General features: G+C 42.0%; 1 protein-coding gene across 1 annotated transcript in view; it reads left to right on the plus strand.

Moving 5' to 3' along the window:
- Nucleotides 1-15725, plus strand: part of SCAPER (S-phase cyclin A associated protein in the ER) — a 212502-nt gene that overhangs the window by 105823 nt on the left and 90954 nt on the right. The window contains exon 23 of the mRNA XM_081207983.1: nucleotides 4343-4454. Coding sequence (XP_081064109.1) covers nucleotides 4343-4454 — 112 coding nt within the window. The remainder of the gene's footprint in view (nucleotides 1-4342; nucleotides 4455-15725) is intronic.

Here is a 15725-nt window from a genome sequence, read left to right on the forward strand (position 1 = left end):
AGGAATATGACTACTTTCCTTGAGTCCACAGACTGCTCAATCCATAGTTCTCCAAGAAGTTAAGCAATTCTGTAACAATCAGAGTTATCTAAGAGAAGGTAACTTTATATTCTGCAATATGAGAGAGAAAAATCCTTTAGGGATGCGGAAATGCAAGTCTCGGTAGATAGGGCTTTGAAGAATTATGGAAATATTGTAAGGCTCCCCTTTCACTTAACTATAGCTGGAAAAACAGAAGGAATGCAGCACAATTACGACTATATCTGTGGTTTGTTTTCGGGGGGAGGAGGACTATTTTCAAATGTATCTGTCAAGCCAGAACACGCATTAGTTGAGAGAGAGACCCCAATCCGGTACCTGGCTGATAAAAAGAAAACTAGTAGCAGGGATCTACAGTCTTTTAAAAAATGGACCGGCTTTAAAAGGCCAGTTCAAGGTAATCATGACAATGGCTGTAATCAGTGCTTTTTAAAAGTAATTAATTAATTAATTGTTTAGGGGTACTCTCATTGACTCAAGAAAATCACTATTTTATAGTTCGAATCTGGAAAAATAAATATAGCAAATGGACAAAAGTTCTACAAAGATTCACAAAATGTTTAGGGGTATGCTTGCCCCCCAGAAAAAAAACCACTGGCTGTAATCACAAACACACTGATTTTATTCCAAGTAAACATATGAGTAGCAAGTAATTTGGTGTCAATAGAACACACTCATAACTGTTTCCTGAATTGAGGCCATTTTTACTATGTCCACTTTGAGAGACCTTTTAAATATATCAGTTTAGATGGAGATTTCTTCTGATATATATATATTTTTATTGGACAGGATTTATATGCTGCTTTACCATCAAAACCTCAAAATACGTTAAAATATTGATAAGGAGATGTTACAAATTATTATCATGCTCACTAAACATCTGAAAAAGAAAGAGTTAAAAATACAAAATAAACAGCTGCTGTCAGCACAATTATAATCACAGCAGAATCCACAGTAGTGAGGAGAAATCAGCTAGCCGGGACTTAATACACAACTACCCCCCCCCCCCAACCCAAAGCCCCTCCAGAATAGAAAGGTTTGACAGCAGAACAGAAAATAGGAGTGACAGGGCCAGGCAAACATCTGGGAGTGGCACATGGGGGGAGATACAACCTAGCCACATGTACGACTTTATAGATGACAGTCCTCTTTTTAAGGAGCCTCTTATTTGCAGGCTGACCAGTCCAGGGGCTGTTTAAAGAATCAGAAGGGGAAGGAAGGAAGGAAGGAAGGAAGGAAGGAAGGAAGGAAGGAAGGAAGGAAGGAAGGAAGGAAAGATGAGCCTTGATGTTACCCGTCAGCTTTTAGCACCTGGATAACAGACTGTGCAGGCACTTAGGTCACCCCCAAAGAGAAGAGGGGACTGTGTTTCTATTTAAGCTACAGGAAAAACGGGAAGCTTAATGTAGCCAACTGGCTGGGGCGGGACGATATGGGATCGAGGGGGCAACTCCCATCTCTTGCGGGGGTGCAATTGGTGCCAGCACCGTCCGTTAAGAGTTTGGGTGTAATCTTCGATACCTCCCTTTCTATGGAGGCGCAGATTACAGCTATAACAAAGGCGGCATTTTTCCATCTCCGCCAAGCTAAGCAGTTGGCCCCTTATCTCTCTCGCCCTGACCTAGCCACTGTGATCCATGCGACGGTCACCTCCAGACTGGATTATTGTAACTCGCTCTACGTGGGGCTGCCCTTGAGACTGACCCAGAAACTCCAGCGGGTGCAGAATGCCGCAGCGAGACTCCTTACAGGGTCTTCGCCGCGGGATCACATTCATCCGGTGCTATACCAGCTGCACTGGCTCCCGGTGGAGTACAGGATCAGGTTTAAGGTGCTGGTTTTAACCTTTAAAGCCCTATACGGCCTAGGACCCTCGTACCTACGGGACCGCCTCTCCTGGTATGCCCCACAGAGAAACCTACGGTCTACAAATAATAACACCCTCAAGGTCCCAGGCCTCAGAGAGGTTAGGCTGGCCTCAACTAGAGCCAGGGCCTTCTCGGCTGCAGCTCCAACCTGGTGGAATGCTCTGTCACAAGAGACTAGGGCCCTGCGGGATCTGACATCTTTCCGCAGGGCCTGCAAGACAGAGTTGTTCCGCCAAGCTTTTGGTCAGGGCGCAGCCTGACTCCCTCCTCTGGCAACCTGCACAGAATTTTGTTTAATCGGTTGCCATCAATTTGATTTTAACTAATTTTATAATGAAATATTTTTAGAATGTGTTATTATTTGACTGTTATTTGGTTGTTGTTAGCCGCCCTGAGCCCGGCTCAGCTGGGGAGGGCGGGATATAAATAAAATTTATTATTATTATTATTATTATTATAAGCTGTACTCAAGAGTTGTCCCATTGAAATAGATAGATCTGGCTTAGGCCCATTCATTTTAATGGGTCTGCTCTGAATGCAGCTTAGCTGGATACAGCCCAGTAGTTTTTAGTGAAGGGTCTTGTCAAAATGGCCTCAGAAAAAAATCAGCTGAGTGTGGTGCAAGTATAGATACCACTGACTCGTGGGGCGACCACAGTTTGAGATTCTCTGTCCTTGCTCATAACACTGGCTGTCAGCAGTTCTCCCAGCCGGGAAAAATCCTGGAACCTTTTGCAAGCTCAGCATGCACTGCACCAATGAGCCCTCTCCCTTCTTGACTTTATCTAGCTCCTGGTCAACCTAATAACTGACAAGTGTCCATTTTGTATCTTTTTTTTAAAAAAAAAATGCTTTTCAGATTTATACATTTCACTAGTTTTACAATCATAATAATAATAATAATAATTTATACCCTGCCCATCTGGCTGGGTTTCCCCAGCCATTCTGGGTGGCTGCCCACAGATTAAAAACAGAATAAAACATCACACATTAAAAACTTCCTCAAATCATTTTAATATTTCAAAACTTGACTTCCTTCCCCCTCTTTCCTTTAATTTATTTTTAATATCTTCTGCATATCCAAAGTAACATAATTTGCTCATTTATTCATCTACTTAAAATATATACCCTTAGAAACTGCAGATTATTACAGTAATCCTGTCAGTGTTCTTATCTGTTTACAATTTATCTGTAAATATTCATAAGCCCTTTCCATTCTTTTATTAAGTTTGTTATCTTGATTTCTTATTCTTCCACTAAGTTTTGCCATTTCTGCATATTTCGTAAGTTTTTGTAACCATTCTTCCTTTGCTGGGACTTCTGCTTCTTTCCATTTTGGGGCGAGTAACAAACATTCTTGCCGCTGTAATAGCATACATAAATAAGTTTCTATACAGTTTAGGTAGTTCCGTCCCTATAATTCCCAAAAGAAAAGCTTCTGGGTTTTTTTTACAAACATTATGTTAAACATCCTTTTCACTTCATTATATATCGTTTCCCGGTAAGCTTTAACCTTACTACAAGACCACCACATATGATAAAAAGAACCTTCTTTTCGCTCTACATTTCAAACACTTAACTGATTTAGATTTATACTTTTTTGCAAATTTTCTCTTAGACTATAACATGCTGTAAATTTTATATCCATATTCCACAATTGTTCCCATGCTCTGAGCCCGGCTTCGGCTGCGGAGGGCGGGCTATAAATAAAATATGATGATGATGATGATGATGTCTATATTATGACCAATATCTGTTGCCCAATATATCATTAAGGATTTTACTTGCTCATCCTTTTGTCTCCCATTCCAATAATATTTTATACATTTTATTTTATTTTTTAAAAAAAGATATTTTATTAGAGTTTTCCAAATTATAACAAGAAAAATGAAAAAGAAAAAAGAAAATACAAAAAAGAAAAAAGAGAAAAACATACAAAATAAAAACAGTTAAAAACACATTATATTTTCCCAGACCTCCTCATACCTCCCTTTTTTGTATTCCAGTTCAATATTTTATACATTTTAGACAGCACTTTTACATTACATTCCAATAGGTCTCTACATTACACTCCAATAGGCCCAACCCTCGTAAAAGTGCTAGAGGAGAGGTTGGATAGTGAGAGAGGCTTCCGAATCCCAGAAGGCAATCCACTAACAGAAACGCAACCCTGTGCCTTGTAGCATTTCTCCGGCATTGGATGCCACTGCAATATAAACACACATTTGGATGGCAGTTACTTACACACTTACGGGGGGGGGGGGTCCATTGAACTTGGTGGAGCTTACTTGTGAGTAGGAGTGCCTAGGCTCACAATGTTTCTCTCTTTAGCAAGCTAAGATTAATCAAGTCTCAGTGATATATTACAGGAATGCCGTTTTCCCAATTCTGATCTTTATCTTTCTCCCTCCCCCCCCCCCCCATTTGCATGGAAGGTTGCAGCGATTAGTAAAAGACCTACTAAAGCAACTTCAAATTCAAGACAGCAACAAAGTCTCAGCTCTGGATAGGATATTGGGAGAGATTTCGCGTATCCTGGAAAAAGAGGTATCGTAACTCTTGTTGCTCAACTCACCATTCCTCTGCAGACCCATCATTTGGTTACTTAGACACGCAGGCGCACACTCTCTCTTTCATGCACACGTTTGTGTTGGTATAGATATGTGTGTATGTGGATTAATTAATCTGTGGCATTTATGATATTGACTGACCACGCATATTTATTCAAGTCCCAGTATGTTTTGTTCATGTGACTTTTGAAAGTGGTGTTACATCCAACTAGTTTTACTTGGACAAAACTCACTGAAATGGATGGCCATTACTAACTTACTCCCATTAATTTCAGTGGGTCTGCTCTGAGTAAAATGTAGTTGGTTGCAACCCCAAGAGGTGTAAATGAGAGGTTTTATGATTATGTGTTATATTCTACAGCTAGTAGGTGAAAGTTGCACTATCAATATATCGAAAACAGAAAAACTAGTTGAAAATGCCATCCTGAGCTGCTGCATCCTTTTGAGTTGATTTAATTGTTTTTAAATGTTCTTTTCAAATATTTTTATCATAAATATAGAAAAAATAGAAACCAATCATTCATTAAATAGCACTAAATCTCCAACATTAAATCCCAGAAATCTACTACAGCATCAGAGAACAGTGCATATGCATGTATATTTATTGTTCTGAAACGAGAAGAAGAATACATTTCACAACAAATTGGGCATCTTATGTTTGCTTCTCTTGTATGCATATGGAACAGGTGGGGCTTTTTTCAGCTGGAACTCAGTTCCAGCACCTCTCAGGTGGGTGCCATTGCCACTATAAGAAAAGGGAGGCATTAATCTTCTTCTAGAAAAATAGCACTGGGAGCAGGTAAGCTTTTTTTGCAGCCACCACGTCAGTTGTGTTCTCACAGCTCAACAGGCCCTCTTCTCCTTGTCCTCATACCTTACAGCAAGGATGAGGACCTGTTGCCCTCCAGATGTGTTAGATTAAAACTCCCATCATGTCTGGCCATTGGCCATGCTAGTTGGAGTTCAGCAACATCTGGAGGACCACAACTTCCCTTTCGTTGCCATACAGCATGATGGAATATAGAGCCAGGCCTTGCTTACAGATCCTTGTTCTGGAGCACAGAGAAGGAGCCAAACGGGAGAAGGCATTTCCTACAGTGTTTTTCCTACAACTAATTTACTGTTCCCAAAGTGTGTGTTTCTCCTATTTCATCTAACATTGTGAAAATCCTTAATGCTTTAACCAAACAAAATGGAAAATCACTGCATCTCGATTCAGTCTCATGTAAAACCATTTCTCTGGTTATTGGTTAAAGATGAATTTAACTTCAGGCTTTGAATAGCAACAGAGTAACATAAGCTTTGTGCGGCTTATCAGCAGCTTTTCAGACATGTGTGTGCCATTACTACAAGTAAACAGAATTTAAATGGATGGAGTTGACATGGATCCCCCCACAAAAAAATACCAATCCTGTTTTTAAGAATACAGCCAGACTGCTGCTTAAAGCTGGCAGCATGTCACACAGACGTTACTAAGTAAGTTCATATCTGCCAAAGTTTATAAGCTGGTGGAAGTGAGAAGGCAAAATATTCCCTGACCCGTGTCGCCGAGTGTAATGCGGTGCAATATCAGATTCTGGCAAAGCCTGCTTTAGTTTGGGTTCACTGAAATCCAAATACCACAAGCAATGGAAGAAAAATAAATATGGGCTGTAGAAGTATCTGCTTGAAAATGGGAGATCTGTACTGTGCAATGTCTATTCTACATGTCAGCACTCATGTAGCATAGCACAACTGAACCATTCTCCTAGGAGAGTGCAATTTGTGCATTCAACATAGGAGATGTACATGTGAGAAAATGTACCCTGGGGTCTACTACACAGTTATTCATGCCTTGGTAACTTCCGGGTTAGACTACAGCAGGGAGTGACTAGCATGTGGCCCTCCAGTTGTTTGTACTCCAACTCCCATCATCCCTGACCATTGATCATGCTGACTGTGTCTGACAGTAGTCTTAACAACCTCCGGATGGAACTACATTGGCTACACCTGCTCTAACCATTACGCCATATTGACTCTTGACTAAAGATGTGTGTTCACTTCTCAACATGTAAAAAGCTGATCTGAATGGGGTTTTTAATTTGTTGTGGAATGAAGGCTAACAAGTTCCATTTGTACTCATTAATACCATTTGGGCGAATGGTCAGGAATACAGAGCACCTCTTTGGCTACCCCTGGTTAGAGTTTGGACTTGAAGTGGGGAGGACCCAGGTTCAAATTCCCTCTTACCTTACCTCTTCCATAAGCCTGCCCAACCATTACAATAATCTTTGGAGCCCACCTACCCTTCCAAAGCCCCCTTTCAATCTGAGATTAGGTGGGTAGTGACAGGAGAGAAGGCTTTTTATGGGGGGAAATAAGATACATGACCCACGTGTGGGTAATTACCCACACCCCATAGTCTCCTTTGACTGGACTTAACCATCCAGGGGTCCTTTACTTTTAATTAAAAGAATTGGCTGGGTGTCTAGATTCAAAGCATGGTGCTTAACACACTCTCCAGCGGGAGTGAGCCCCCAGCAGAGTCAAGGAGCAATATAACATGGGAGTAATAGGCTGATAGACCTTTGTATATATCCCGATTAGTTTGCTTGCAGCATTTCTCCTTTTCTTCCCCCCTCTCAATGAACAGACCACTCTTAAGTAGGTTTTTTTAAAATGGTTTGCTTACAAAATCCAAAGGTCCGATTTATGCGCTATCACATTCAGCAGCAAGGAGAACACAGGTAGAATACTCTTGGGTACAAAATACAGAGATATAGTTTTGAGCATGCAGGCTGAGCTTAGAGCAAGCTTAGACATGTCCTTCCTGGTTACAGAAGGCTGCCAAATAAAGGCTGCCAAAGAGGTGATGATAATAACACACAGAGAGAGACAGACACACACAGACACAGACACAGACATGCAAGCCTTCTCTCAGGCTAAAAGACATGACCTAAAAGGGAAAGAGGGATTGAGAGGGAAAGGATATGCATTTGTAAGGGGCCTCAAAGAGAAGGGTTTAAATTCATTAATTACATAAACAGTTAAAAGATACAGTTTCCTCGAATAAGACCAGGCTTACCTGAAAGACTGCTTTCTCCCATCCTCAAACCTTCATGTCCTAGGAGGCCCTGCTCCGTATTCCCAGGCCTTTTCAAGTTATGGAATAGTCTTCCTCAAAGGCACACCTGACACCGTGTTTCTGGTCATTTCAGCACCTGGTGAAGATGTTTCTAGTCACCCAGGCCTTTTAAATAGAATGCACCTCTGTTTTAGAATTCGTTTTAATTCTAGGAATGCAGCAAGTTGGGGGTTTTATATTCTTGTTTTTAATGGTTTTATTTGAATTTCATTAATTTTTTCACTTATTTATTCAAAGCTGCCATACAAACTTCATGTTATGAAGGTGGCACACAAATGTCATCAATAAATAAATAACTTGGGGAGGATATTTGGAAAAAAAGGCAAACAGTTAGTAACACTTCCTTAACTCAAAAGGTTTATTGCAGTAGATCTGCCCCTATAATGGGACACCATTTCACTATAAGTTATTTAAATCTTGCACAGATGGCAAACTGTTCTTTAGGCCTCAGGGCGGATAAGGAAAAAATGAACATATGTACAGTATTACGAATATCTGTTCTTAATTGGTCCATTTGAGCCAAGGGTGTGTATATATTTTAACAGGAAAACAAGGATTCTTGTTGCTAGCATTGATATCCATCAGCTAACAGCATAATAGGTCTAACTCTTCTCAGGAACTATTGTACACATGAACTTAAAATGTTTTTTAAAAACAAGCCTGCAGTTTAATCAAACAAATATTTTCCCCATATCGCAAGGAGGTATCTCTCTTCGGTGGCAGATTTGTAAGCAGTGCGGGTTGTATTTCTGATGCTGTCTGTAATCATACCATTGCTAATTGTGGCGTAATGCAGTAACCTAAACAAACGTTATTGAATTTTCCTCACAAATTCTTCACGAGTCGTTTTACTACAGAGACTGTTTTGTAGGTAGTACAGGCAGTAATTTATTTATTTTTTAAGAAAAAACAAGAGTGGCACAGAAGTGGTTCTGTTTATATAGGTTTCTGTATACACAAGATAGCACTGTGAAACTTTATTTGTCTTACTTATTTTGAAAAATTAGACCCGACATTTCTCTATAAATATACTCAAAACATTTATAGATTATACCCAATTTAACAAATTAGCAATAACAGAATAAGTGAAAAATGAAACATAAACCCACACTTTGACAGCAGAAAGAAGCAGAGAAAATAGTGATGCTGCAGTGCAAAACAAATAACACCCCCAAAACAACACCAGTCCCCCTCCGGGCACCTGAAGGTGTAGGGCAGTGTTTTTCAACCACTGTTCCGCGGCACACTAGTGTGCCGCGATATGTTGCCTGGTGTGCCGTGGGGAAAATTGAAAAATGTGAAAGATTTTTATTAAAAAAAAAATTCAAATTTTCGCCCACTAGGCGGGTGCCGGACTGTGTCCTGGGTATGGGGGGGGGTTGACCCCACCCTCGGTCAGCAGGGGCGCCGATTGGCGCTCCTCAGGGGGACACCCTCCACTTTTCTGATGTCCAGGCTGTGATTGGTCCAGACTCCAGCCTGGACCTATCACAGTAGGACATCATCTTCCGACTTCCTTCCTGCCCAAGCACAGTGTGCGCAGCAGCGGAGAGAAGAAGACGTTGCGACTCGAGTCACCAGGAGGACCGGAGAAGTTGTCATTTTATTTCTCTTCAATCTCCACTGAATGCCTTGACTGGGTTAGGGACCCTTATAGCTCAGCATCAGTTGGTGGAAAGGACATGACTTTACAGGAGCAGGAGGAACTAACTGAACTGAGCCAAAATCGTGGTTTCAAGCTAAGATTTGCTGATCTACCTTTGGACAGTTTTTGGTTGGATACTGCCAAGGAGTTCCCCCTTCTGGCAAACAAAGCTATTTTGACATTGCTCCCATTTTCCACTACATTTCTGTGTGAGATGAGCTTTTCAAGCATGATTGCTATAAAAACTAAATACAGAGAGAGACTGAGAGCTGTTGACGAAGAGCTACGTGTGTGTCTTTCTTCGATTCCAGCCAGAATATCAGCTTTGTGTTCAGCCAAACAGGCCCAGGTTGCTCACTGAATAAAGTATTTTATAATTTTCCATATTTCTGTTTACTTACTATTTCATAATAAAGTAATTATAAAATACTTTCTTTGTGTTTATTTGATTCCTATTCAAGAGAATTACTTTATATATAGTCAATATAGGCACAGAGTTAATTTTTTTAACATTTTCTAATGGTGGTGTGCCTCGTGATTTTTTTCATGAAACAAGTGTGCCTTTGCCCAAAAAAGGTTGAAAAACACTGGTGTAGGGAAGCTGTTGTCTGCCAGGTGTCTTCTCATTCCTGACAGTTGGCAGTGTTGGTTGGGGCAGATGAGAGTTGGGAATCCAACAACTGGAGGGCCATAGCTTGTGGCACGTTTGTGATGAGGTTGGGCAGGTCTCCTGGCCTCCCAAGGCCCCTTGGGGAGGGCATTGAGAAGGCCCTGCTCCTGGCAGAGTTGTGCTGGGCTTTGGTTGGTGGGAGCACCTGGAGCAGGATCTCACTTGTCGAACGGAGTGAGTACACATGAGGAATGGCACCCAAATATTCAGGTTACTTACACCATCATTTCTTTGACTATAATTTAATTTCCATTTACAAGTGATTCTCCACTTCCACTCATAGCTAGACATGGGTGGTTCAGAATATGGGTAAGCACCTCTTTTTATTTCCAAGCTGTTTCATGTGTTCTTGGCACCAGCTGCTACAAGTGAACATTCTGATTTAATCTGGTGACATCTTTGTGGTTACTTATTTAAGTTGTGTGTTAGTTATTTGAGTTGCTTTTCTAGCATTCCGGTCTCCAAGTTGGCTCAGAACAAGTAATTTAAATGTTAACATGAATTAGCCCTTCCTCTCACCAAAGTCTCTTCCAATGCCCACTGTCTTCTCTCATCTGCTGTCTTCCTCTACACCCCAGGCAGGAACAAGCCTCTCTCCACTGGTAGCCTGAAAGTGGGTGACCTGGTGGCTGAGGGGGCTTCTTTTACTCCCTAGGAGCAGAAACAACAGAGAGGCAAGATGTTTCTGGCTGCTGTTGGTTCTTGAAGCCACGGCAGGCTCAGTGTAAATATAATAGGGATGCAGCCTGGTGTGTGCCTGGGCTGTGCAAAGAAGAAATGGCAACAAGGGAGTGGGCCTCTTCGGTTGTGGCATGCTCTGCTGTGCCAACACTAGCCTCTTCTCAGCATCAGGCTGAGACTTTCCTCTTCAGTTGGGAGCATGATGGAATTTTTATTCTTTTAATTTTATTCTAAGTCGCCTAGAGACTGCCCTGCATTAGGCAATTAATTAATTAATACTTATGAATTCATAGAATGATAGAAATGTAGAGTTGGAAGGGATCCCAAGGGCCATCTAGTCCAACCCCCTGCAATGCAGGCTAAAGCATCTGTGACAGGTGACCATCCAATCTTCGCTGGAAAACCTCCAAGGAAGGAGAGTCCACAACCTCCCAAGGGAGACTGTTCCACTGTCAAACAGCTCTTATCAATTGGTGGGACACGGGTGGCGCTGTGGTCTAAACCACGGAGCCTCTTGGGCTTGTCAATCAGAAGGTCGGCAGTTCAAATCCCCATGATGGGGTGAGCTCCCATTGCTCGGTCCCTGCTCCTGCCAACCTAGCAGTTCCAAAGCACAGTAGTGCAAGTAGATAAATAGGTACCGCTCCAGCGGGAAGGTAAACGGCGTTTCCATGCGCTCTGGTTTCCATCATGGTGTTCCTTTGTGCCAGAAGTGGTTTAGTCCTGCTGCCCACCTGTCGCCCATTTGTCTGCGGACAAATGCCGGATCCCTCGGCCTGAAAGCGAGATGAGCGCCACAGCCCCATAGTCACCTTTGACTGGATTGAACCGTCCAGGGGTCCTTTACCTTTACCTTTATCAATTGCTTGATAGTTGCTGGTCCCATGGCTAAAAAATCAAAGCCAAAATAAATTGCCTTCTTAAAAAAAATATACTGATGGATAGCTAGTTCATAGTTGCTGCTTGGGCAGTAGTGCTCACCGAAATGTGATATAAGCAGGATTGAATAATCTGGCAAGTTAGAATGCCTACTCTGGCCTGTTTTCTAAAGACAGAAAGGACGCTTTTAGTATTCCTTGGTATTGCAAACTCCCTTAACAATCGACACAGTTTAAGGATACACTAGTGATGGATGGCTGAACTTCCTCTCCTTATGAATAAAGTTAAGGTGGTCTTCACATTTTGTGAAAATGATATTTTTCTTGCATTTAGTGACACTGCCAAAACCGACCACTTTAGTGTAACAAGAAAGGAAATAAACTGTCAGTAATATAAATGCAGTTCCCACCAAATGACATCCATCTTCCTTCAACATTACATAATCAGCAGGCTACCAAGAGCTTTAAGTTTCTGAGAATTTTAGTTGACTTTTGTGAAAAGAATTGTACCAGTGTGCATGTTGCTATTGCATACTCCTGGGCAGTGCTTTTTTCTGGGGGGGGCCGTAGGGGTACGCATGCCCCTAAACATTTTGTGAATCTAAGTTTGGCCTCATTGAGGGGGAGTATTTCAATATGGTCCTATCACCTCCTGGCAAATAGAAGGGGAAGAAATGGAGACAGTGAGAGATTTTACTTTCTTGGGCTCCATGATCACTGCAGATGGTGACAGCAGCCACAAAATTAAAAGACGCCTGCTCCTTGGGAGAAAGGCGATGGCAAACCTAGACAGCATCTTAAAAAGCAGAGACATCACCTTGCCAACAAAGGTCCGTATAGTTAAAGCCATGGTTTTCCCAGTAGTGATGTATGGAAGTGAGAGCTGGACCATAAAGAAAGCTGATCACCAAAGAATTGATGCTTTTGAATTATGGTGCTAGAGGAGACTCTTGAGAGTCCCATGGATTACAAGAAGATCAAACCTCTCCATTCTGAAGGAAATCTGCCCTGAGAGCTCACTGGAAGGACAGATCCTGAAGCTGAGGCTCTAATACTTTGGCCACCTCATGAGAAGAGAAGACTCCCTGGAAAAGACCCTGATATTGGGAAACATGGAGGGCACAAGAAGAAGGGGATGACAGAGGACAAGATGGTTGGACAGTGTTCTCGAAGCTACCAACATGAGTTTAACCAAACTGTGGGAGGTCCATGGGGTTACGAAGAGTCGGACACAACTAAACGACTAAACAACAATTTCAATATGAGTAGGAAAATCATAATAGCACTGCTCTTGGGCAGAATTTAAGCAACTATGTTGCATTGGAAGTGCTTGAAAAACTCAAGAGGTGCCAATAATTGTTAGCATGATTGCTCCCATGTTAATTTGAGATCTCATTGGCTCTATCTTCCCCTGCTTGCCAGAATAGCCTGTGTTTTCTGATCCCTACGTCTGATAAATCACTGTTCTAACCTTGTCCTTCCAGAGGATCCTTGTTAAAAAGTTTAATGTGAGCCGCTAAGATTGTTGTTTTTCATGGTTCAGCTCCCTCCCCAGGAGCCTGGTTAAAATTCAGAGTGGGGAGCAGACACATCACCGAGTGCTTGCGCATAAACGTTAAGGTACTGTACATTGCACAGCCTGCCATTTTACTAACTGCAGCTGCAGAGGCATTGGTTGAACTGCTGATCACCTGTTATTGGACTGCCATAAAGCCCTCCTGAGGCGTTCTGTCAGCATAGAAATATGAGAAGAAGCTGACTTATACTGAGTCAGACCATTTATCTATCTAGTCAAGTGTTTTCTACACTGACTTACACCACCCTCTTCTGCCTTGGTCAGACCACACCTAGAATACTGTGTCCAGTTCTGGACACCACAATTTAAGAAGGATGTTGACAAACTGGGACTTGTGCAAAGGAGGGCAACCAAAATCATCAAGGATCTGGAAACCAAGCCTTATGAGGAATGGTTGAAGGAGCTGGGTGTGTTTAGCCTGGAAAACGAGACTGAGACAAGATATGATGGCCATCTTCAAATATCTCAAAGGCTGTCACATGAAAGATGGAGCAAGGTGGTTTTCTTCTGCTCCAGAAGGTAGGACTTGGACCAATGGCATCAAGTTACAAGAAAGGAGATTCTGAGTGAAGATCAGGAAAACCTTTCTGACAGCAAGAGCTGTTTGACAGTGGGATGAACTCTCTGGGAAGGTGGTGGACAGTCCTTCCTTGGAGGTTTTTAAGCAGACGTTGGATGGCCATCTATTATGAATGCTTTAGTTGAGATTCCTTCATTTCAGGGGGTTAAACTAGATGGCTCGGGGTCCCTTCCAACTGTATGATTCTTATACTCTCCTGATTTTGAAAAAGTCACATTCATCATGAAAGAGAGGGGAAACATTTGCTGCCTTTACAATCTTGTTCCGTTGCTCGTAGATTGTACAGTGAGAAAAGGGCAAAGGAAAGGTGAATACGACGGCATTTGTAAGGAACAGATATATTCCTCCCTCCTTTCCCCACCCAAGCATTATTCTGCCACTAGTGAAGTCTCATTATTTCTGAGTGTCCTAATCAATAGGGTCATGAAAGATTGATTTTGGCAGCTGTCACGCTGTTTATGACACAGATCATATATAGTCATTTATAGAAGTGGGCAGTAATTCTCTTGTTAACTTGCAAGTCAAGAAATCAGTGGACACATCTTGCTTGTCAGGGGTGGTGAAAAAGATCTTGATAGTGTCACTCATTGACTGAGAGGAGGAGACTTGACACTGTTAATTGAATTTCCCAGGGGAACATAAAAAGAAAGAAAAAGAAAGAGACCCTAATACCATGCCGTCAGGAGGAAGGAGGGGTGGAAACAACACAAGCTATCACCATGGGGGAACGGCTTACATTGATTTAACGTTGCTAATGGCTGGGCCTGGATGAAGCATTGCCCAAAGGGAGAACAGGGTTCACCACAGTTGCTCCTTCGCACTCACTAAAAGTCTTTCAAACTTGTGGCCCTTTTACTTGTGGAGTTATAAGAGATAATGCACAAGCAGTATGAAAGTGACTTAAAAATAGCTTAAAACAAATGAGACCACTCGTATTTATGTTCTGGCTCTGCCACAACAATTCCCCTCCCCTAATCCCCCCGACTGTAACATTTCTGGCTACTGGCCTGAGACTGGAGTACAACCTGGTTTGTGTTTCTGCATAATGTGAAAAATGGCCTTTATGAATGAAACAGTCTTCCCACATGGACAGGATGCTGCACTTCTGCCTGTAAGGCCTGCATTCAAATCCTGAAAAGCAGAGAACTTGTTTTGGGGACATGCTGCACCCCTTGATTTAAAAAATCAATATTGGGGCTGTCTTCCTCTGTATGAGCTGTCCTCCTCCCAGTTGTACCTGTTTGGCTGGACATGAGAGAGAGCCTTCTCAGTGGCTGCACCCAACAGTGGAGCTTTCTTCCTGAAGAGACTCACTCACCTCTTTCTTGTCCTTTTGCTGCCAAGCAAAGTCTTATATTTAGGAAATATTTTGGCCTTCAGTGTCCCTCTTACTTGATTTCTTTATTTCTTGTCCCTCTTACTGATTGAGAATTTTCAGTTGTCTGCTGTCTTATGCTTAATGTGTTGATGTGCTATGCTTTGATGACATGGCTTTTTCGATTGTTTGGTTTTAGTTTTGTTAGCTGCTTTGAGTATCCTCTTAATAAAAAGACAGGTTTGTATGTGTCTACTGTTGTCTGTAGACCAGGAATGAGGAACCTTTGGCTCTCTTGACCCTGTTGGACTTCAGCTCCCATCAGCCCCAGCCAGCATGGCCTGGGGGTTAGGGATGATGGGAGTTGGAGTCCAACAGTTCTCGATCCCTGCAAAAATAGTTTAGAGTCCTTACCTCTTCCACCTGGGGCTGCTTGTTAGATTTGAGCTTTGCAAAATTTAATGCAAACTGACCTGATCTGAGCCTCCTCGACTGATTTGCAGATTGGAACTTGTTTATTCTCTGGCTTTCGCTTTTCCCAGACATATCAACCCCCTTTCTCAGTCCAAAAACAGAAATAAATATCAAAGTATGTTTAAAGGTGCAACATTTGAGGGAGAACACATTCACTCAATGCATATTTTAAGAGAAAATACATTATAATAATATTTTATATGGAGTTTTCCAGTGAATATGTCTTTTCTTAAGAAGATGGATGCAAAAACAAGATGGTACAATTTACGGGTGAACCCATATGAAAGCAGCATGGATCAAAAGTG

The sequence above is a fragment of the Podarcis bocagei genome (genome assembly GCF_964188305.1).
Source record: "Podarcis bocagei genome assembly, chromosome: 9".
Taxonomy (NCBI): Eukaryota; Metazoa; Chordata; class Lepidosauria; order Squamata; family Lacertidae; genus Podarcis; species Podarcis bocagei.